Source organism: Aythya fuligula, chromosome 26 (genome assembly GCF_009819795.1).
Source record: "Aythya fuligula isolate bAytFul2 chromosome 26, bAytFul2.pri, whole genome shotgun sequence".
NCBI lineage: Eukaryota > Metazoa > Chordata > Aves > Anseriformes > Anatidae > Aythya > Aythya fuligula.
Genome location: NC_045584.1, coordinates 2,156,007 through 2,178,531, shown reverse-complemented (window position 1 = coordinate 2,178,531; position 22,525 = coordinate 2,156,007). Strand labels below are relative to the sequence as shown.

Genomic DNA, 22,525 nt, shown 5'->3' with positions numbered 1-22,525 from the left:
AAAAACTTCCAGACATAGATAAATCCAGTACCTGAACAATTCCATTTTTCCAGCTGATCCAGAAGCTGCGGAATTCATCCCAGGACAGGATACCAGCTGTGTCTCTGCTGACCACTGGCTCACCCATTTTGCTGATGGAAATCCATGTTTTAGTATTTTGATGTCCACCAATAACAATCTCCGTCATCTCTGCCATGTCATGTGGACCAGAGGACAGGGCCAGGTGAGCATCATTGTGAGCTTTCACAGCAATATCAAAGTGCGTCATCTGGGCAGGTTTCTGCATATACTGGTACTCATATTTGTTAGGTGTAGAAATGTGAATTTTCTCTAGTCAGAAAAATAATGGAATGTTTTAAGAATTAGAGTTCAGCTCACGTATTTAAAAACAAACAAACAAACAAACAACCCATAGCTAATTACTAAAATTTAAACAAACAGGCCTATCTTAAGTACTCATTCTTTCCCCCACCACTTCTCTTAAACTATTAAAAATAAATGTGGATTTTTCTTCCTATCCTCTACTTCTATCCACTTGCACTATAGAAGCTTCTTCAGTCGAAACTGCTCAGCTGATTTCTTGTGAAGTTTGCAAGTGATTTTTCAGTTCTAATCTAGTGGTCAAAAGCATCTCTGTTTAGCTTGCAGAGCCAACTTTGAGCTATCCAAATTTCCGACAGAAAGGACATACTGATTCCAGAACTGAAGTTTAAAACATCAACTGAAAATATAGTACAGCCACAGTTACTGTCCACAGTGCTGAATACTTAAACTGTTTCATAAAGTAAAGGAATTTAATTGCCATTTCCAGAAATCACTTGGGCAGTTAGAGCAAATTCATAATTAGCCAGCCAGGTAAGAAAGACTCTTTATTCAGAAGTTCTTCCTACACACCATAATTCATCAATCATAGACAAATGGCAACAAAGATTTTTTTTTCTTCCATGGGATGAAGCCACATGTTTCTATATGTAACTAAATTCAACAAACTTAATTTTATCTCATTTAAATCATGAACTTACCATTTGGGCAGAAGAACACACTATAGGTGTACTCTCTGGACAGTCCCTCTGGCTATATAAAGACAGAAATCCATATTTAAAAATACAGTCCTTGGATTTGCAGCAACAGCTATTCAGTTTTACTTACAAAACACATAATATGCTGTACAGCATTTTGTATCCTTTAGAGAAAAAGTATTACACTGTATGCTGTTAGCTGCATATATGCTAACCACTAGTATTTAATCTTGCATCACAGCATATTTCTTAGACTAAAAGAGCAAGCATACCCAATACAATTTCTATCCCTTTTTGTTCTGAGCAGTATTGAAGATTCACCAGCATGAACTCAGAACTAAATGGGCCCTTCTTGTACTTGTACCACAAAAATTATTTCCAATCATGTAAACATACACCTTACGATTCTTGTAAACCTACTCTTGTTTGATATCATACCTAAAAACTTTAATGATTTGCCCAAACATTTATCACTTTTTTCAGAGTTATTACAAATTCCTATTTTTCTTACCTCAATAATAACGCTACTGCGAACATAATCCACTCCAACTGGGGTCCGTTTGTCCACGTAACTGTCCTCTGAGTGCTTGCCATTCTTTAAAGTTTGCATCCCATCTTGACAGCAATTAGTTCCACCATAAGCAAAAGCTTTTGCTAAGAAAGAGAAAGGAAAAGAAGCAGAGATTTCAGGATATGATCTTGATCTACAAGAGTCCAAAGCATCGATCTAAATTAATTAGATACAGTTGACTAGCAACACATGAAACGTTTTGTAATTACAGCTCTATTTGATAGATATCTGGACAGTCACATCCAACATTGCATAAATACTTGGACAGTCACAGGCAACAGAGAAACTCTTCCCTAGCTTCCCATGCTGTACAAGTTTTACGATTTAGGATTATTTCCTTTAAATATGTACAGGATTTGTTATTCTTTATTCAAAAATTTACACTGATCTCTGAAGATCTTGGAATCTTCTGAAGTTTGCTCATACAGATCCTTCACTACATAACAGTTACAGAACTAGTTTGTAAGAAATAAATGAGGTTGAAAAGCTAAGTTGGCAGTAAGCGAAATAATGATTTCACTTTCAGGTACTAGGGAAAGAAGAATGCTCTTCTGAAAGAGGAGTAAGAAGAAACACTTGTAAAACTCCTTCAAGCAGCAAGCTATTTTTATCTGTGTACTACCAGTGATGTTGCTCAGTCCAAGCTCGTTGAAGGACAAAACAATAGAGGTGGGTTTAGCTTCCCCGGGGGCAACGCACTTCTTTCTCGTCAGATGATGTTTCCCAGGATGCCCAACAAACTTTATGCCTTTCGGAACTGAAATCTTCACGTGAACCTGTGAAAAATTTGAATGCCGTTTATTGCAAACGTCATCTGCAAAACCAACAGATGTGTGAAAAATCTGAAAACTATGAAAACTGTAATAAAAAACATGGTATGCACAAATTATTCTTCAAACCTTCTGGTGTTATATTTGACTGGCAGCATTACTTTCAGCCCAGCAATTCTACAAGTGGTTCAGATACTACCTGAGCTAAGCAGATAATGTGTTTGAGAAGAAACCATCTGGGGAGAGAGCATTTATTGAAAAAAAGTTATTTCAAAGCAAACTGCTTTCAGCAGCCAACTATGAAGCAACTCTGTGGTTCAACATGAGCTTTCTAATTGTCTTCCCTACATTTATCAATATACTGAATTCTGAAGCATTGCAAGACTACTACAGATTTTTCAAGCTAAAGTAAATAAAGCAATGACTTTTATTAGCGATGAAAAGCAATATTAATCTTCAAAGCATTTGTGCTGAACTTATCATTCTGTTATCCTTGTATCTTTTCTACTGTAATTTGTAGATCGCTTAGGAAAACTTGATAAGAAACTACAATTTAGTATCTTAGCAACCAGAACAAAGAGGGCTGTTACCTCTACGCAGACAGTTAAGTAATTATAGACAGTCAATGGGATTTTCGTCTGTTCTCCCCGGATGACATGGTACGGCAGCGTAAAATCGATGAAGAAAGGTTTAAATGTCTTCAGTTCTGTTTGACTTGCAATGCCCAACCCCTTCTCTTCAGACAGACCCACAGCTTCAGTTATCCATGTAGTGATAGAGTCTGGCACTTCCACACGCAGCTCTGCTTCTCCTGATGTATTACTGCCAAAGAAAACATGGAATAACATGGGTTGATCAGGTTAATGAAATGTGTTTGAACAAAGACAAAGCACACAGAGCCAAATATTTTGGGGATTTCCCTCCAGATCCAAACTTACAGCATAGCATCAGTATCTGCTTCGAACAACAGCTTATTAAAGGTTCAAAGTTTTCTTGCTAAGAATCAGGATTTTTGAGAACTATGCACATTTATAAGGAGCAGAATAGTAACTAGTGGTTTCTGCATAACAAAGTCTAACAAATTCTTACTGGATGAAAAGCTTTACAGGCATTTACACCCCATTACAGAGGGTCACTTTTCTTACACGTAAATATCTGCAGTAAAGAAAAAATAAAGAAAGAATCCTAGATAAAAACAATTCAGTAATGATTTATTTCACATTTAGTGAAATAAAAGTAATTTTTGTTGGAACCCACTCTCTTTGTATACACTGCCACATTACAGCCTGTACTTGAACATAAAGGCAAGTAAAAAAAAAAATGTAGGCACTAAGTTCAGCAACTGCTTGTCTAGAGGAGCATATTTTGATTCAGAAACATCTTAGTTGTTCGTTTTTGGAATGTCTGACTCAGAAAATTTCCAAAAATATAATTTTTTTCTAGTGAGGACTGAAACTAATTATTAAAAATCAAATTTCTATTTTGAGTATTCAGCTCTACTGTGTGTACCACAACAGGATACCATAAACTGGTACACTATTCCATGCTTCATAATACAGAAATTCAGCTTAGTTCTGCAAACTTCGCAATTTTTCTCCTGCAAAGAAACTTTGGCCTTGCTTGGAACAGAAAACATTTCATCTAAAGCAAGAACAAAAGCTATTTCATGCCTCAACTGGCAGGATGATTGGTGTAGTTATGAGTACACCCTAAGGTTGTTTTCTCTCAAGTCCTTATTTATTCCCCTGAGCTCGATACACATGCTGCTAGCTTCATAATCTTTTGCAAGGTACATGCATTGTAGTTGGCATGGAAAGTAAGAAAGCAAGATCTTCAGACTAAGCTCTAAAGCATAACATACTGCTTCTCATTGCTGCAATACCTGCTGATTCACATCCAGAACAAACTGAAGAATTGTAGTTTTTGCTGCTTTTCAACTCTGAAGGCTATTCAAATTTTAGGCACCAATGAGGTATCTTTACTTTTATCATCTAAGTCAACTGTTTGTAACTTTCAATGGGCCTAAGCTACTGCAACTATTAGTAAGTTGGCAGCATATCACATACTGGTCTTTGTATTCATATTACAACAGAAAAAAATTAATAAAAACAAGTACTTTGACTAACAAACTAGAGATCACTATGCCTTTGAACAGAGATAGTAGGTTTGGTCAATCTCCAAACACTCTGGCAATGGACATAGCTCCCTACTACAGAGGAAGAGCCTATGAAATGCATGTGGCTTGACAGCAACAAGTTACTTGAACTTCTCTTAAGCACACCAGTTTCTTAATATTTAGGTCCTCATCCTAACCAGAGTTAGGTAGCCAGTACTTGCAAGAATCTTCAGCCCTGAAGAGAAAGCAGAAGGGTGTTCTAGCTCCAGAACTGGCAGCATTCCAGTCTGTTTAACTGGACAATTTGTTGCAGCTGATGTTCTTTCCACTGGGATTTCAGCCCATAACCAGCATTAACATTATTTTCACACATGAGGGCACTTACTCTTCTGGGCGGGGGGCCAAAGTACACACAGATTTCCAGCCATTAGACCCTCCAGCCAGGCTCTAGGAATTTTTAGAATTGGTTTGGGAAGTTGACATTAGGCTTTTGTTTCTATTTTGAGGATTGTATATTATAATTATAAATGGTAGAAACAAAAAACGAATCTTTTCAAGACAGTGGAAATCAAACAATGCTTAGCTCAGTTGTTTCAATAAAGTGGAGAAAATGTAATCTGCAACTTTTTATTCCACACTCTCCCATTTATAATTGACTGCCCAAGCTTGCTGAGGCCCAAAAAGGCACTTCTGGAATTCTCTGTGTATTTCTACAAAGCATATTTCATGCTCAATTGAACAGATTTGAATACACTTGCTACAAGTTCTTGTCAAATTTAATTTCTAATCATTTACTGAGAGTGAAGTTTACTGCTCCTTTTCTTCGCTCAAGATGCTCCTCCACTGGAGGCATCATGGCGAATTGGATAGACGGGGTACAATATACCTCTGTCACGACTACAATTTGAAGTGAGTACACTTCAAGACCAGATGAAATGTTACGAAGAAAGATCATTGATTAAAGCGGTAATGAAGAAAAGCAACAACAACAAAGATCAGAAACTGCCAATGTAGCTCCTGTAGGTTTTAAAGAGCTCCATTTTCTGCAGCTGAAGAGGATACAACCCCCAGGATATAAGTAAGGGAATTCCCTGTCCATACCTGACATTAAGACAGTGCCATATCCATGTTTCAGGAAAGAAGGTTCTTTTCCTCTTCTCTGCTCTGCTAGAAGAATAAATAAGCCTTTGACAGTGAATTCTTAAAAAGACAGTTAGTTTTAACATTAAATGAAGAATCAGTGCTACCAACTGAGTGCAGCTCCCATACCAACCAAAACTCCAGCTAGCATAGTTTCATAATGAAGCGGTGCATCATTCATAACACAAGTTACATGGTCTTTCCAATTCCTCTCATTGTGTACACACACATCAGTCTGAAGCCATAAGTAACCTAAAAAATCTAAAAGTTGTGATCCAAATTCTTTCACCAAGCAAAATCAAAGAGAACAGGTACAGCATGTGACTTCCCATGACATCATCATCTGGCCTTACTAATAGCAGTTACTACAATCACTGCTTTATATTCCCCTCCATTTCTTTAACTTGGAATTATTTTGATCTCTAATATTTTCAGAATTTGTTCTATTTTTCTACCCAAGATGCCTCATTATCTGTTTCTTAAATGATCTTTAAATGCTACTTAAGAAAAGCCACCAGTTGGTTCAAAATACAAAGGCAAAGCATATCCTCAGTTTGCAGCATTAGCTGTAGTATCTCATGACTTTTCCTTCATGCAGTCCCTCATTTATTTTGAGCACCACCTGAGTAGCACACAACTCTGAAATGAGGGCTAGCATGCAAATAGTGACAAGCAGCAGCTAACTTATAGAAAAGCAGCAACAGATTCGTAGAAAACGAAGATGCACAAAGAGTTTCAAAGAATATTACTTTGTTAAATTTAAATTAATTCTGGAAAAATGCAAAGTTAAATTTAACAAAGCTTTTGTTAGGTCTATCAAGACAACTGAAGATGGTTTCCCCTTCCCACCACCACCTTGAGGAAACTATGCTATTTTCTGGAGGCATAGGAGTATGAAACGGCTGAGAATATAGGGAGGGGGAAAAAAAAAAGGTAAGAGGTATCATAGACAATATGCATTACAACAAACAAATAAACATACATTACCTTGGTGCCACTCTAGAATGCATTGTAGCCACCAGTGTCCCAGTATGTGGCTGAAAAGCTGGGACAGCTTCATCTGTATACATGCCTCCATTCTGTCTGTGGTTTAAGCTGACTATATCAGTCATTACAACCAAGCCAGTTTCCTAGATAATAAAAATGAAGACCGCAAAGAAAAAAGAAAAAAAAAAAGAGAGAGAGAGAAAGAGAATTAAGCATGTACCAATAAAAGCTTTTCAGAAAAGGAAATCCCCCCCAACCCTAATCTGATATCTACAGGGTAATGTTCAATTGAAACATGAGGATTTAAAAAAAAAACAAACAAACAAACAAAAAAAAAACAAAAAAAAAAAACTTATGGAAAATAAAAATTACTGTTAATGAGAAAACATGTAGGTACTTTGTAGGTAGGATTATTTATTTATTTATTTATTTTGCAAGAAAGCTCATTTGCTTGGAAAATGAATTTCACCAATATCTAACATTACTGGGCATGTGTCTAAATGTCAGACAACTACAGGTAAAAAAATTATTACACATTTTCCCCCTTGAATATTACTCTACAGCTTTTTGCTCTTCTTAAAAGTTTCCAGTGTGTTCTGCTGTAGCTAGCAGGCAGCCTGCGCGTCAGACATCCCCAATTCTGCTCTACAAGAAATGCCAAGCAAAATGGAAATTGTCTGCACAGCTTCACAGTAAAAATACAGAATTCACAAGAAAGCTGTCTGCCAGTTCTGTTCCCTAAATGCACTTATTCATAAGAGACAGCAGCTCCCAGACACCAAAGGGAGTATGGGCTTTGTTATCTTTCACGTACACATCCAGCTCTTACAAATCAGGTATACAGCAATGCATAAACAGCAGCTATTAACATATGGCTCTTTTCCCAGGAGTTTATGCCACTCAGTAAGAAAAAAACACATCAGAACAAAACCCCTAACAGATCAGGGAGAGGAGAAAAAGCAGCAACTCCTGCAGCAGTGGGTATTAAACGAGGATTTAGAGTTTATGATTAGGCAATTGAGACACTAGGGGAATACATGGGAGACTATGGGGTTTAAGACAACACAATAAAGCAGTTTAGCTAAAAATGCAGAAAGAACAAAGGGAGTGGAAAGAATGGATCCAAAGGAAACAAAAATCATTATTATTAGAAGTTGCATGAATTAAAAATGGAAAGAGCATAAAACACGAGACCTGTAACACTGTTTTTCTTAGAGGCCAGTCTGTCTTTAAGAATGGTCACTACGGAAAGCCTATATAGAGAATATAAAACAAATAGCCAGTACAGCATGGCTTTCCACATGACATCCTCACAGTTTCTGGCAGTCAGAGAAAAGAGATTACATGCTGCAGCGTACATAAAGCAAAGAGGCAGGACATCAGCAGAGTCTGAAAGGGTAGATGGACTCTACTGTGCAACTGCAGGAAGGTAGGAGACAAGCCAACACAGAACTTTTCAAATAGATCACCCACAGCTAATGATAATTTTAATAAAAAATAAAGCAAGACGCTAATGGAAACATAATAACATGCCTTTGAAAACCTTCAGAAGACTGAACTGGTTTTAGCTTAAAGGACTGCATTGTTAGCAATGAAGCAATGAATTAGTGCATGAATACATTAAACAAAAGGAGAACTAATTAACTCATTTTAAATGCCCAACTTACAAGTCAAAGCAAATACACAGCACAGATTAAGGGAAATAAGATTTTTAAGATCTGGTCAAATTTAACTGTTGAAATACACCAAACTAACAGAAATAAGTATATGCCCTTTGAGTAGCAATCTGATCAAGAATACAAAGAAAATGCAACTAATCTTTCACACAGACAGCCACAGCATCTGCCAGAACTGGGGCAGAAAGGAAGCTAAAAGGATTTTTAAAAGATAGGCTAAAAGGAGAAAGGCTAGAAGGAGAGACTCATGTTCTACCTTCACTTCCATCAAAGTAACTGCAAAGAGACCTGTAAGTTCACCTATAAGTGGAGAAATTTTCTGGACCCCGTCTCATTTTCCAGAGCCCCAAAACTGATTTTTTACACCAAACAGGACATCTGGCCCTCTCCTCAAGATTGGCCAAAAATCAAAGCACATTTCTCCAATATCTTTTCTGGAACAATTTACTCTTTGTTCTTGGAAATTACTTTTAAGACTACCCCCTCGGAGAAACCACTTCTGATGTGAAAAAAGAATAGAACTAAGAAATTAGCTATGAAGCTAAAAAATATCATGCAAAATTATGCTGCAAACATGAAAATAATAAGACACTCCAGAGAGATGTGAGGCTGATTCTTCCTACTGTAAATGCGAAGCGAGCATCCTTGGTGATGTCCCAGTGCCAGGGAAAGACAGAAGATCTACGACGTCTACGTGAGGACATGCCTGGCCACCAGAAGTGCCCTTCCTCCTTTGGAGCTCCAAAAGCATCAGATACATCATACTCTGCAAGTTCTTGAAACACCTGTAAAGAAACGGAAGAGTCTGCTGTCCTTAGGTATAAAGGCTACTTATTAAAGGTAGAGTGCAGATACCAGCACTAAGAGAGAAAGCGTCAATGCCTTAACCTTCTTTTTACCTGACTGGCTGTCAGCTGAAAGCCTGTCTTCAGCAAGTAGACACTCTTATCCACCGTGGCAATGCAAACACAGCTTGATTTTGCAGCTCTAACCCTGATGTTCACAACGTCACCAGGTCTGGTCTCATTTGCTGAAAGAGTCACTGCAACCTAGAAATTTAATAATAAACCCCATCATCTCAATTCCTGTTCAACAGACAAAACTACAAAGAACAACAAGACACCATCCCTTCCTCTCCGTCAGCTATGTTACCAATACCTGATTTTCAAAGGAGGACTTCACAGGGAACTGCAGACTGTCTGTGACCCCTTCTCCATTCTCCCTGACGTAATACACCAGAAGACGGCCCAAGGGAGCCATGTTATGAGTTACTGAGAAACGGAGGAATGTCATGCAGACTTCAACCTCTGCTGCAGGGGTACCAGTAGGTACTAAAATATAAATTGTAATAAATCAATTTAAAATAAATAAAAGAAGGCCTTTATTGACACAGAACACTGGTAAGAGAAAGTATAAATGGGTTTGAAAAAGGATTACACAGTTTATGGAGTATCATTTTGCTAACAGCAGTCATCATCATCATCATCATCTCCTTTAGCCTAATCCACATTATATACATCCACATATATTAATGCCCTTTTCCTGGATTAAGCTCAACTAGTTTAGTAAATTCCCTCAATCCCATCATATACATCCCTACCACTCAGTGGATTCCAAGCTGAGCACATTAAGAAAGTCTGTAATACCTGTACTTTTTTGTTTAAAACAGAGAAAGACTACAGAACGAGTATAGAAAATACAAGAGTTTTCCCTCTTGGAGAAATTTCTCTCTTTTCTATATGACTATTTGTGCAATGGATATCATTACTTCTTTTGCACAGTTACTCTATGCCCTTAAGGAGCAAATTCAAAAAAAAAGATCATACTTAGGTTTGCAAAAAGGTGCTTTTTCCCTAAAAATAGAAGAGAGTTTGCATTTCTGATGCTAACTACCTGTTCCTGGGAAATGTGCAACGTCAATGTTCTTCTCAAAGGGAAAGGTGTCTCTCTTGCTCCTCTGCTGGGTGACGTTGCTGGGCTGCAACCCTGAAAGGACAATGTTGCCTCGCGATGCCACTTCATAATGTAGAGTGAAGTTGCAAGGACATGTGGACTTCACAGCAATCCAAGCCTCCTCTCCTACCTGCAGTCAGAGAGAAGATCTGGTCTGTTACAAGGCATGCTTTTCATTTGCAATTTATGGAAATCTATTTGGGTTTCCAGTCCAAAAGAGACGTGACCCCTCTTCTAAGAAATGTATGCATTGAAAAGAATATTACATTAGTACTGTTTCCATGGACTTTCTTCACAATAAAAAGGGGCCTGTGTTCAGCTCTTCACTCCCTACAAGTCTAACAGGAGAACGGGCTGGGGGGTTGCATGCATTAATGAAAACAATAAAGGAATCTCTGGAATCCTGAAAGTTAAGCCTTTTGGCACAGAGCAGCTGTCAGAATTGGTTGAATTTTAGACACCCCTTCAGTTGTCTAGCCCAAAACAGAAAGAGATGTGTTGGGGGTGGGAAGAGATGTGTTTGAGAGTCTTTGCTGTTTAATTGAGATTATACATGGTGATTACTTTCACATGGCAAATACTAATTCAAACAAAGCCAGTGTGGCCTAAAATTACTGGGAATAGATCTGAGGGAAAATGCTTTCAAATTACACAAGTCTTGATATTAATTTGAGTCTGGCACTCAGGGAGCTGTCAAACATACAAATAAACAAGAAAGCAAGCTTCTTTTTTGTGGGTAAACACATTTGATGCTTGCAAAAGGCTTCAGAGCAGCAAACCAACATCCTGCCCTTTTTCTGCACTGAAGTCCAATACCCAGAAGTGCTTAGTACTGAATCTCCTGGAGATAAAATCCAAAATAATGGCAATCCCAACAGAATAGATGTCAGTGCTCTGTCAGGGTATAAGGAATGGGTAATGTCTGAGCAATAAGCAGCCGACTTTCCTAGAAACACAAACTTCTTACTTCTGGGTTATGAAGACTTGTGTTAAACAGGATTTCTTCATCAACTTCCACTCCTGACCTTCCTGCCATTTAAAGCATAACAATGGCCACCTAAGACTATTAAGACTAAACAGAAATGTTAAATTCCAATGACATGTTTTGAAAACTCTTTCTTCAGCACTAACAGTGTTATTTTGCCAGATTATACATATGGTACAAACCAAACTGGCAAGGACTTGAATACAAGGAGCTGGCAATGGTTAAATACAGTCAGAATGTCACAGAGTCCAAGTACCTCGTGACATTAAATATTTGAAGTATTAAGAATTCCCCAGTGGAAATGATGAAACAATTCATTAAAAAATGAATGTAGCTAATTGGAACACCCAGTAAGAGCTGGCAAAGCAGGGAAACAGTTCCCACATCAGCTGGTCATCCAACTCCTAGCTTTCCCACAGAAGAATTAGTTCTAATCAGGTTATAATAAGAACAATGTGTTCAGATTAGCAGTGTATAATCTCCTTTCCATACCTCAGGAAACTTGTAAAAGATTAATTAGCCATTAAACTACCATGAAATGCAGTGATAAAAAAATGCTCTTTTTTGGATACCATGAGTCTGAAACCAACCTGACAGATCTGCTGATAATAGAAAACTATGCACAAGTATTGCCAAAACCCACAATTTTTTCACAAAGCAATATGCTGTCCCTTAGAGACATGCCTCTTCCCTGGCAGAGAGCAAACCCTAAACAACTCTTTGTAAAACAGAATGCAACAGAAATCATGGCTAAATCAGATCTTTCACTGGACAAGGATCATGACAGTTTCTATACAGAAGGACCACATTTTAGAGAGGCTCCTACAAAAACTACATAAGAAAACAAGGTAACTATGCATAGCTTGAGAACTGAAGGCTAAACTTATTCAGCAGAGATTTAAACTGGAAGTTCTAGAGAAGCTACATAGCCTAATTTGGATCTTTACAAATAAAGCTACTTAATCCCTCTGATTTCACTTCCAAACTTTCAGCATTTGGTGACTTGAACTAAAGCATGCCATTTGCACAAACAATTCACGTGAACATTACTGGAGGTGAACAGAATAATGTACATTCAAATACAAAAAAAAAATAAATGCCTGATCTCATATCAAACTGTCTCCCCTGTTCCCACAACATGAAAGAAAATGAGAAACTGTACAAAACATCACAAGAACTTCGCTTGGAACCATGTGCAGCCCACATTGAGCAATTATTTGGTGTGGGAAGTGCAGCTACAACTGCACTTTCGTAGTGGAAACAGTAACAGTCCACGACCCCAGGAAACAGAAAAGGCTGGAAAGATTTAATTAGACCAAAGTGCATAAAGCCAAACATTGCAGTTGTTGCCATGAAGGAATATGAAGCCAACATACCTGGAAAGGTTTATCTGGTGCTTGGAGCTGGATGTGACACTTGCTGGGTGAGTACCAGCTACTGATGGACAAGTAGTTTGGCAGATACTGATCTCCAGATGGTTTCCCATCAATCGCTGTCACTTTGGTCTTAACAAAAATTATATCTGAATGTTATTCATGGATAGCAAGCTCAATTCCTACTCTCTTCTTACCCCGTATTCCCACCTCCCATATTTTCTCTCTTCATCTCTATTGTCATCTTCACATGGCAACAGTACTCTCAAAATATTGGACGCTTGAACTATGGAGAAGTAGGTTTTCACGATGGTTATAAACATCGGTTCAATTAGCAGTAAGAAAAAAAGAAGCAAGTGTTGCCACACTTAGATAAATAAGTTGAAGGTAAAAGGCATCAATTTCCTGTTTGTAGCAATGACTTATAAAGTGCGGGTTTGACAAGATTAGCTACATTAAAGCCTACTAATCCTATAAAGAGCTTTCACCTACCTCCAGCCAGACATACTGGGCAGCTGTCGGAATGGAGGGGATTTCAAACTCCACGAGGCCATTTCTTGATACCAGTTCACTTGTATAAACATTGTCCTTTGGTGTGAGTTCGGCTTTAATTCGAATAGTGACTCTGTCAGCTGGACTTCCATCAGGGTAAGTGACTTCTACCTACACAGTGTTTCATGTAGAAAACAATGTTTTATATTATTGGCAATTCTGGTCAATGATAAAAACAGCAGGTGGAAAAAACACACCAGGACATGGTGTAACACTCCAAGATCAGGTCTGTATAACCTTACATCAACTACATGTCAGTATCTCTATTTTTAATCTTACCTTTCCTTTGTAAGGCAGTCCAGGTTTGAACTGTTTTCTAGTATCCTTGGAGTACTTGATATCAATCAGCTGTTTCTGAACAGGTGTCGAGTCATCAAATGTAACCTGCTTGCTCCCATCTGAGCTGGTCACTGTTGCCCAGATATTGACTGTGCCTCGAAAATGTTCCGGAACGTCAGCTGGCATCATGTCTTTCACACACACATCGAAAACAGCAGAGCCATCAATCTACCAAGCGTGTTGGGGAAGGGAAACATAAGTTTGCATATACATTCAAACAGGGTCTAGAAGCCAAGTCTAAAGCGTAGACACTTGACAGGAATTTGCAGCAGTATTTTTAAAGGATGTGAGGTGGAGGGAACTAATGGGGGCAGGAGAAAAAAAAGCAAGTTTTTATTTTCCTCCCTCATCCATTATCTGAGCTACCTCTGTCCCAGTCTTCTCTGTCATGTTCTCCCTCAGCCCCATATACTCTAAAACAAGATTAATACTACACCAACAAGTTCTCTTTCCCCCAAATAATAACATATAGTGTAAAAGCACGTAATATTTTTACTATGCTGGACCCAACTATTGCATTTATTTTCTGGTCTCCCATCAGTGACATAAAATAGAGCCATAGTATTAACTTCAAAGAGTACAGATCAGGCATTTTATTGCAGCTGACTCAATGGTCTCCCTCACCTGGGTGGTCTTGAGGACAGGGTGTCCCACTTCATGCCTGTAATACCCTACACCATTTATAGTCATATTGACAATTAACTTTCCTGTCACTGGTTTTCCAAATGTATATCTGAAATGGAAAGAAGATAATGAATAACTTCCAGCTGTTTTCTGTTTCCCTGATTATATTAAGGCTAGTACCATGTGACTTGCACATCTAGAAAACAGAAAAAACATCACAAAGTTTTCCAATTTGTCATTTTTAACATGTTTTACGAAGGCTCTTACATAGGAAAGCTTCTGATGACAACCAGAAATCATCTGTGAAGTCTGCAGCAGAGGAGTTCTGAGCTCCAGTGACTGCACCATGCTGTGCGTGTACTACAAGCTATAGTAATGGAGCTTTACTTGGAATACATTCCTACCTGGCATGGACAGTTCCTTTTTCACATTTGGAAAGGTCACGAATGTAGCGAGGCGGATCAATCAGCAACTCAAACTTGGGTAACACTACAACAGAAGGAAATACAAGTCTTTTCAAGATATTACTCTCCAGATTATAGCAAAGACATACACAACTCTGACAAGATCCCTGCTGATGGTCGGATGAGGGCGGTGTAGCTAACGCAACACGGGCAGGACAGCATTGAGTGGAGAATAGATCAACAAGAACGGCAAAGCAAGTCAGTGTCTGACAAAGCTTGGGTGATCAGGTCATAAAATATAGATGGTGTGCTGGGTGGAACAATGCCCACCCTTCATCATACAGGGAGACTTTGAGACCAAAAAAGGGCTAGCAAAAAAGGAACTGAGAATTCCAAATAGGGCTCTGGGAAAGAAAGGAAAGCATTGACAGAACTAAAGCATCTTTACAGCTTTCCAAAGCCACATTAAATCTTTGTTACATGAATGGATTGTGCAATATGACACTCCATTTCAGGTCATTTTTGTAGTGTGGAGGACATGAACAAAGGCTTGGTTAAAATTCAAGTGTCTATATCCCTGAAATACATAACCTGTAAGGATTTTTTCCTGATGACATTTTAATGCATTATTTCTCAGGTGTTTCATCTTAAGCAAAAACATTTCATAATGTTTTGCTCTTGGGTTACAGTCAAACACAAGGTGGATAACTCACCATATTTCTGAACTTCAAAGGATTTGTTGTATGTGTGCCCCTGCATTTCAGCAAAGATGAGCCATTCTCCAAACACTGGCTGATCAGACAACGGAAAGCTCATATTTACAATGCCTGAGGAAGAAAACAACACGCTGTGAACTCTCCCAGTTATTAATCCTTGTAAAGGCTTATTGAACACAATTCAGTATAAGCAGAAGCTAGAGGCAGCTAGCAAAGGTAAATAACACATTGAGCTAAAACAATCTGGAACTTACCACAACAAAATGGCTTCAAATTGCTCCACTCTATCATACGAGACCCCCGAGGATCCTGAATAATATTTTAGGAATGAGAGACATCACAGTGAAAGCGAGTATCACTAATAATGTTTAATTCAGTTTGCAACAAAGAACATTATATATACACACACACATGCACATACACACACACACTTCACTAACAGCTCATATGTAATTAGCATCTGTCCAAAATTTCTGAAGTTACTTTACTGGAGGGTATTTGCTTTCTAAGATTCAGTGCTCATTTAAGGATGCTGCTTCTACAGCCAACACACACGGGTAAGCACTGTCAAGGGGCAGATCTTCCACCTGTCTTAGGGTAACTATTTTGGATGGGATGAACAGGCCTTTGAAGATGCTTTCTTTCCATTCACAGAGGGAGTAGTACAACTAACAAGACAAATTTTAGACGACAAAGCCAGATGAAATTAATCTTGTTTTTGTCAGCATTAAATCTGTGACAGAATGCAAACAAAGGAAGAGGGTGAATTCTTCTACTTGCTGACAGCAAAAGAAAACATATGGCTTAAAAAAAGAAAAGTAAAAAAAAAAAAGACTAGACACGGAAGGAACCTCTCATTCACCTCATAAGGAAGAAGACAGGAGCACCCTTTCCTTGCCATGAATTTCTATTTTCCACTATCATAATGTTTGGGTGCAGAGATGAGATTGGCCCTGCTATATCAGCCCAGCCAGATGAAGGATAGGAGTAGGTCTGCATTGAAAAGAAGGGAGAAATTGAGTGGGACTATTACATTTATAAACCCCAGTGAATCTACCAGTTCTTCTCAGGTAGAAAAATGGGAATGGATTTCTGACACTGAAGTAGAAAACAAGTATATTTGTTGATGATAAAAAAACAACAAACAAAAAAACAAACAAAAAAACAACACAACCAAGACACAAATCTGTTAAAGACACAGAGGTAGAGACAATGGCATAGGTTACAGTTGGGAATAGCCATAATGGACTTGGAAAGGTACAAACTTGTGACTTGTTCCTCTTAAGGCTATGAGGATCTTGTGCCTCTACAGAATACATGCTAGATGATTGGCAGATACTCACCACTACATAGGCTTCAATCTGAAAGAAAAAAATAATAAAAAGATTGTATGAAACAAGAGCTGACAAACTGCTGAGCGTGTTATGGCACACAAGGGAGCAAAGTTTAAGCATCTCTTCTTCATTAAGAGAAGCCTCAGAAAGAAATGTTTCATTCAAGCATCTGACTGGAAAAGCAATGCTTTATGTATCTGTGCAACACCTGAATGGAGTGCAAGGCTCTGAAAAATTATTATTCTTCTAACTGCTTTGGTATAGTTATGTTTATCTGATAGCAGTACAAGACTGTATTCTCCTTCAACACCAGTGTGATCAAATTAAAACAACTAAATTGCAAATAACAACAAGCATTCACGTGAGATGCCAAAATAGATGAAGAAATCAACTGTGTTTCTGCATAAATATGTCAGAGTAAAATACAGGTTGCCAAGTATCTCACCACACTTTACAGTGTGAAATAAAACAATTTCCCTTACCTTGTCATTGGTTGGTCTCAAGTCAGAAGTAACCATAAACAGGTTTATCAACACTAAAAGAAGGAAGAGAGGAAATTAATTGTTCATCAGCTGACACTGAGCAGAAGGCTCCATCCTAGAATATATCCTTGGTTTTTTTTTGTTTTTTTTTTTTTTTGCCTGAAAGCAGCCCTAGCTAGCATCTGACAAGTTCTCCAAGGCCACCTTACCTTTCTGTTTGGGTTTATAGACAGGCTTATCAGTCTGGATGAACACTGATGATCCTTTGCTATCAATAGTTACTGTGGTATAGTTGTGAAAAATGTAGCCTTCCTCTGCTATATGTCGATTGCCCCAAACTTTTAGATGTCCTTGTCCACGAAGTCCTGAAGGCACCTAGAAAACAGTGAGACAGAAATAGAAAAGCCTTTGAACTTCCTGGGAAAGTACAGTTACTACCCTAGAATAATTGTCGCTGAAGTGAGCAATGAGCAGCCACCTGCTGCATTTCAGTGTGACTGTGTGTTGGTAATAAAAAGAAAATGAAGAACGGCTAGATCTTTTACAACATAAAAACTTCAAAGGAGGCAAAGTCATGCTAAAAACATGGCAGGAAATTCTCTTCTACCTTATCTTCATCACTCATAGTGATATCTGATCTACATGTTCAGCTTCCACTGAATATGGCACATTACATGGGAAAATCAACCATGTTATGGAAGACACGGCTCTAGGTCATGACAACGTGACACACTCAGTGGACTAGGAGAAGGCTGTGGATGTGGTCTACTAGACTTCAGTAAGGCTTCCTGAAGAAGCTGGCTGCTCAAGGCTTGGATGAGCGTACGCTTTGTTGGATTAAAATCTGGCTGGGTGGCCAGGCCCAAAGAGTCATGGTGAATGGACCTAAATCCAGTTGCTTGGTAATCTGTCCCTTCCGTGAATTTCTGTGATCTGTTCCATGTCACTTATACATCAAGGTACTGTCACATCTATAAAAATAATCACTGCATGGGTTGTAATTTTCTTCAGTGGTGTAAGAGCTTGACAGACAAATAATCTTTATTCTTTTCACTCTCTGCTTGTCCTCTCACAAAGGCTACTTCCTCCTTAGTGGATGCAGCAGAACGTGACTTGTACTTGTGCCTCAAATGCTCACAGATCAATGCCTGCTGTGATTGAACGCAAGTCCCTCACATTCTTATCAAAAAGGTCTTAAAGTACCAGACACTTACCTTCAACTTGATTGTTCCTTTATCTAAAATGAAAGAGAGAGAGAGAGTTATTCTTCTCAAGCTAAGGTAATAATGTTTTAGACAACTGCAGTTGGCTGAAAGGAGACTCAGTATTGTAAAACTGAACTCTTAACTGAAATACCCCTTCATTATTATTTAACCTGCAGTAATATTCCCACATTGCATCAAACAATCAGCAGGGTGAGCAAGTCAGACCTAGCAGAATTCTCCAACATAAACTTGGTCCACATTTATTCACTTTTTTTTTTTCCTAAGGTGCACTACATGGTGTTCTACAGTTAGAGGTCCACCAAGGCTGAGGTTTCATCAGAGGGCATTCTATAATTACAGAATTGTTTTGCTATAGAAAGGACCAAGTTTTTTTGGAACTTGAATCGCTCAAAACAAACACTAATAGAATCTATTTCGATTGCTGGATACGGCCATACCTAAGATAACATATGTTGTCCACATGTGTAAGCATCGTTCTCCTTGATTTAGTTAGCAATTGTCAGCCAATTTCAAAGAGAACAAGGAGAGGATAAAAACAGAGAATCTGTTCCAGGAACGGAAATGGTTTTTATATAACTCCCAATTTGTGCACAAAGAAGGGTTAAACATTATGGTTAAAGAATGGGATTGCCTGAATTGCCACCACTACTAGCAGTGGTAGAACAGTGCTACTGGACTTCATTTCACCAATGTAAATTCCTTCAGAATTAAGCTGGGTATAATCAAAAACCTTTTTGTTTCTCTACATGGGACAGGCAGATGTGTCACATATTTTAAAGATATCCAGTATCAGATATACACGGATATTGCCACCTCTCTCAGCAATACTCAGTCCCAATGATGGAGAGACTGCATTTCCAGCATTCATTTTAACACGAGGGTAGAAAACTATGTTGTTATAGACTTTGCATTTTTCTTCATACTCAATTTCTCTTATTTGTTATACAGCTTCCCAGTGTCAGGCATTCAGTTTTCAAAAGGAAAGACATTCACCATAATACTCCTGAACATCAATGTGATATTTTTACTCAGAGTCTCTGACAGCATATCCTGCTGTTCCAAAATTATCATCTGTGGAAGCTTGAGATCCCATACATCAAAACCACATTAGCACAATCACAACTGAGAACATTCAGCAGTAACCAATGAGTTAAATATTAGTTTAGTTCCACCTTCATTATCACCCAAAGCACTTCTTTAGGAGATATTGATGTGCTCCCACAGCACCTCAACTTAATTCTCAAGTTCAGAATAACAGGAACTCACCCAGAATTGTTCCATGGCCTCTTGACACAGTTTCTCCTTTCACAACTAGCTGAATCTGGACTGTTGTCTCCTTGACAGAGTTAAAAATGGTCACACTTATAGCTTCCTCAACACCAGATCGGAAAACAGAAGGTGCCGCAATCAAATAGCCCCTAAGGAGCAAGATTGGAAGTAGACGGTCATCAAGAATAGTAACAGGAGTGTGATATTTACAAAAAGCTTATTTGTAAGCCACTTAATGTACAAACACAAAGTAAAGAACAGACAATTCTGTAATACAGGTTCCCACAATTTACCCCTTTAGGCTCAGACCTGTGACCACCAGCATTGTAAGCCTGTATCTAATTTCCATAAAATGCATGCAGAATGCACATAGAAATGAACAGAGCCTAAATGGCTTACAGGATTTAACTCTTAGCATTTTGATACACTGATTATTGATTTATATAATGATATAAATGTTTATTGCATCTTTAACAAACTAAATATACAATTAGCTAATCATAAAGAGACTGAATTTCATGAAAGAGTAAGGATGCAGCTGAATCTCCAGTAAAGTGTTGTTTCAAAACAAGGCATGATCTACAATTTAAATGCTTCTAACATTTTTGCCTCAATTATTTCTCATGCCTCCATTTTCACAGGCCAACTTGATGCACAAAGAAATGACTCCCAGTGCTGATACTCAGGACTTTCTAGATGTCAGTGGTGTAAAAATATAAATGTGGTGTACCTAAATCTCCAGTTTATAGAGAACAACTCAGAAAGAGCAATTACAAGACTGGGCTCAATTTCTCAGTTCTGTTACCATATTTTTGTTCAAATAATTATATACTGCAAGTTTAAAAACTCTGGCAAAGAGGAATTATTTTAGCAGGCATAGACAGTTTTAAAGCCACTGTAGAAGACATCCCATATATAATACAATCTTCGTGTTTCTGAATGGAATTCATTCCATTCCTCTGTGCTGAATGGCACCACGCCACGAACTTGTCAACTAAAAGCATTACAAACTCTGAACTCTTTGATGTGCTGGGCTGTAAGCAATGTATTTATATTCTCTTCATGACTTGACACACCTTTTTGGTTTTTTGTTTTGTTTGTTTTCTATGCAAAAAGATTTTTTTTTTTAAACAAGGCAATTCCTCATGACTGTTTAAGCACAGTTTCTCAGCCCATGCCTTTCTACTGTGCCACAAACCAGGTTGCTTTACTTCATGATTAATTACCACTTGGGGATGAGGATGATGGCATTCTACAGCCCCCAAAGTCATTTTTTATCAAATTCCAACCCCATGTCTCTCTCTCAGCAGGCCTCATTGCCATGGAGATCCCATTACCCCCAAAGGAAGTTCAGATCTTCATGGCATTCGAGTTGAATTGCATGGGGTACAGATTCAAAACCTTATGGTCACCAGGTTTGAAAATTCATCAGAACACCAATAAATAACAATAAAAAGTTAGCTTTAAATCTGCATTCTTGGTAAGAAAAGCAGAGCTGATCTATTTGGAGAGGGAGAAAAGAGTACCATCTGCCTCCGGTATGAAATGATTAGATTCAAACTGTCACATAAGCACAGCACTACAGTGCCATATGTGAAACACATGTATTCACATTGTTCTAAACTGCAGCAACTTTTCCCGAAGTATCAGCTTGTTGATACAGTTATTTAAGTCACTTATTAAGTAGCATTTGAGTATTAAATATTTAACTTGGCAACGAAACAGTTAACTTGACAGTGACTGGACAGATCCTTTAAGCATATTTGACTAACGGCTCTGTCAGGTTACACCAAAACTTGGCAGGACAAGAAATATTTTCTAGTAAGCAAGTGAAAATAAGTTCTCCATGGCACTCAGTTAATGCAGCTATTCACGATGTTGACGGGCTATAATGCACTAGGGATAAAGAACAAAGCAAACTTTAATCAAAGTTAACCTAAACACACTGGAACGAACCGCGGATTCAATTTCTAAAAGGCAGAAAACTCTCAGAAGTGAAACGTTTTCTCCCCGCTTGCTTTTCCCCACAGGAATGTTTCGCGTGCTCTTCGGGCACAACCAACGTTACCTTCAGCCACCCCAGGCTCAGCGCAACACCCCGGATTCCTTAAATAATTGTTCGCAGATAAAAGCTTCGCAGCCCCGCGCTGGAGGAGCTAGAGACAGGTATTTCTAAGGAGCCCTTGCCTTTTTTTTTTTTTAATCCCCCCTCCCCTTCTCTCGCTATGCGCTTTTGCGCCGGCGAGTACAAACGTGCAGCTCCGCCGGGGGAAGCGCCGCAGCTCGCCTCCCCGACCCCAACCCCTGGAGGGGGGCTCCGGGAGGCTTTGTTAGCGGCTGCTGAGGAACCCCGGGAGGAGCAGAGGGGCTCGCTCCTTCCTCCCCACCGCCCCTTTTACCTGCAGAGCCGCCGGGACCCCCGCAGGTACGGTACGGTACTTACTGCCTCTGCCGGGGCTGGGCTGCGCCCAGGCTGCAGAGGGTCAGCAGGACCCCCCAGGCGCAGCCGGGCTCCTTGCGGGCCATGGCTTTCGGGGAAGGGGCTCGGGAGCCCCCTGGGCACGGCGCCGCTGGGCGGGCAGGAGCCTTTTGTTCCCCGGCGAGCGCAGCCCTCGCCTCCCGGCCGCCCCGCCGCCGGGCTCGGCTCCCCGGTGCCTCTGGCCGCCGCCCCCGGCCGCGTCCCCGCCCCCGGGCCGCCCCCTCCCGGCCCCGGTGCCCGCTCCGGCTCCGGCCCCCGGTTCTTTGTCTGCGGCTCCCCGGCGGCGTGCACCGGGGGAAGGGGCCGGCCCCGCACCTCCGCCCGCCCCCGGCCCCAGGTGCGTCAGGGCCCGGCCCCGGTGGGCTCCCGGTCCTCGCCTCCCCCCCTCCCCGGCCGCGCTCTTCCCCTCAGGGGGCTGCTGCGGCATCGGCTCCCCCCTGCGGCCGAGCCCAGGCAGGAGAAGGAGGAGGAGGAGGAGGAGAGGAAGGCCACCTGCCCCAGCTCCTCTTC

General features: G+C 39.7%; 1 protein-coding gene across 3 annotated transcripts in view; it reads right to left on the bottom strand.

Moving 5' to 3' along the window:
* Positions 1-22,177, bottom strand: part of CPAMD8 (C3 and PZP like alpha-2-macroglobulin domain containing 8) — a 53,305-nt gene extending 31,128 nt beyond the window's left edge. For 2 of the 3 annotated variants that reach the window (XM_032203722.1, XM_032203725.1), the window contains exons 1-24: positions 21,980-22,177; positions 19,534-19,685; positions 18,256-18,278; positions 17,251-17,416; positions 17,042-17,094; positions 16,569-16,586; positions 15,480-15,534; positions 15,223-15,336; positions 14,510-14,594; positions 14,106-14,214; positions 13,422-13,649; positions 13,083-13,253; positions 12,594-12,722; positions 10,173-10,362; positions 9,438-9,610; positions 9,179-9,328; positions 8,903-9,064; positions 6,604-6,746; positions 5,578-5,643; positions 2,951-3,182; positions 2,213-2,366; positions 1,531-1,673; positions 1,023-1,074; positions 32-330 (exon numbers count right to left, since the gene is read on the bottom strand). In XM_032203722.1, the coding sequence (XP_032059613.1) occupies positions 32-330; positions 1,023-1,074; positions 1,531-1,673; positions 2,213-2,366; positions 2,951-3,182; positions 5,578-5,643; positions 6,604-6,746; positions 8,903-9,064; positions 9,179-9,328; positions 9,438-9,610; positions 10,173-10,362; positions 12,594-12,722; positions 13,083-13,253; positions 13,422-13,649; positions 14,106-14,214; positions 14,510-14,594; positions 15,223-15,336; positions 15,480-15,534; positions 16,569-16,586; positions 17,042-17,094; positions 17,251-17,416; positions 18,256-18,278; positions 19,534-19,685; positions 21,980-22,062 (3,150 nt within the window). In that variant the 5' untranslated portion in view covers positions 22,063-22,177. The remainder of the gene's footprint in view (positions 1-31; positions 331-1,022; positions 1,075-1,530; positions 1,674-2,212; positions 2,367-2,950; positions 3,183-5,577; positions 5,644-6,603; positions 6,747-8,902; positions 9,065-9,178; positions 9,329-9,437; positions 9,611-10,172; positions 10,363-12,593; positions 12,723-13,082; positions 13,254-13,421; positions 13,650-14,105; positions 14,215-14,509; positions 14,595-15,222; positions 15,337-15,479; positions 15,535-16,568; positions 16,587-17,041; positions 17,095-17,250; positions 17,417-18,255; positions 18,279-19,533; positions 19,686-21,979) is intronic. The other variant, XM_032203724.1, reaches the window with a different exon arrangement.
* Between the last annotated feature and the right edge of the window lie 348 nt (positions 22,178-22,525).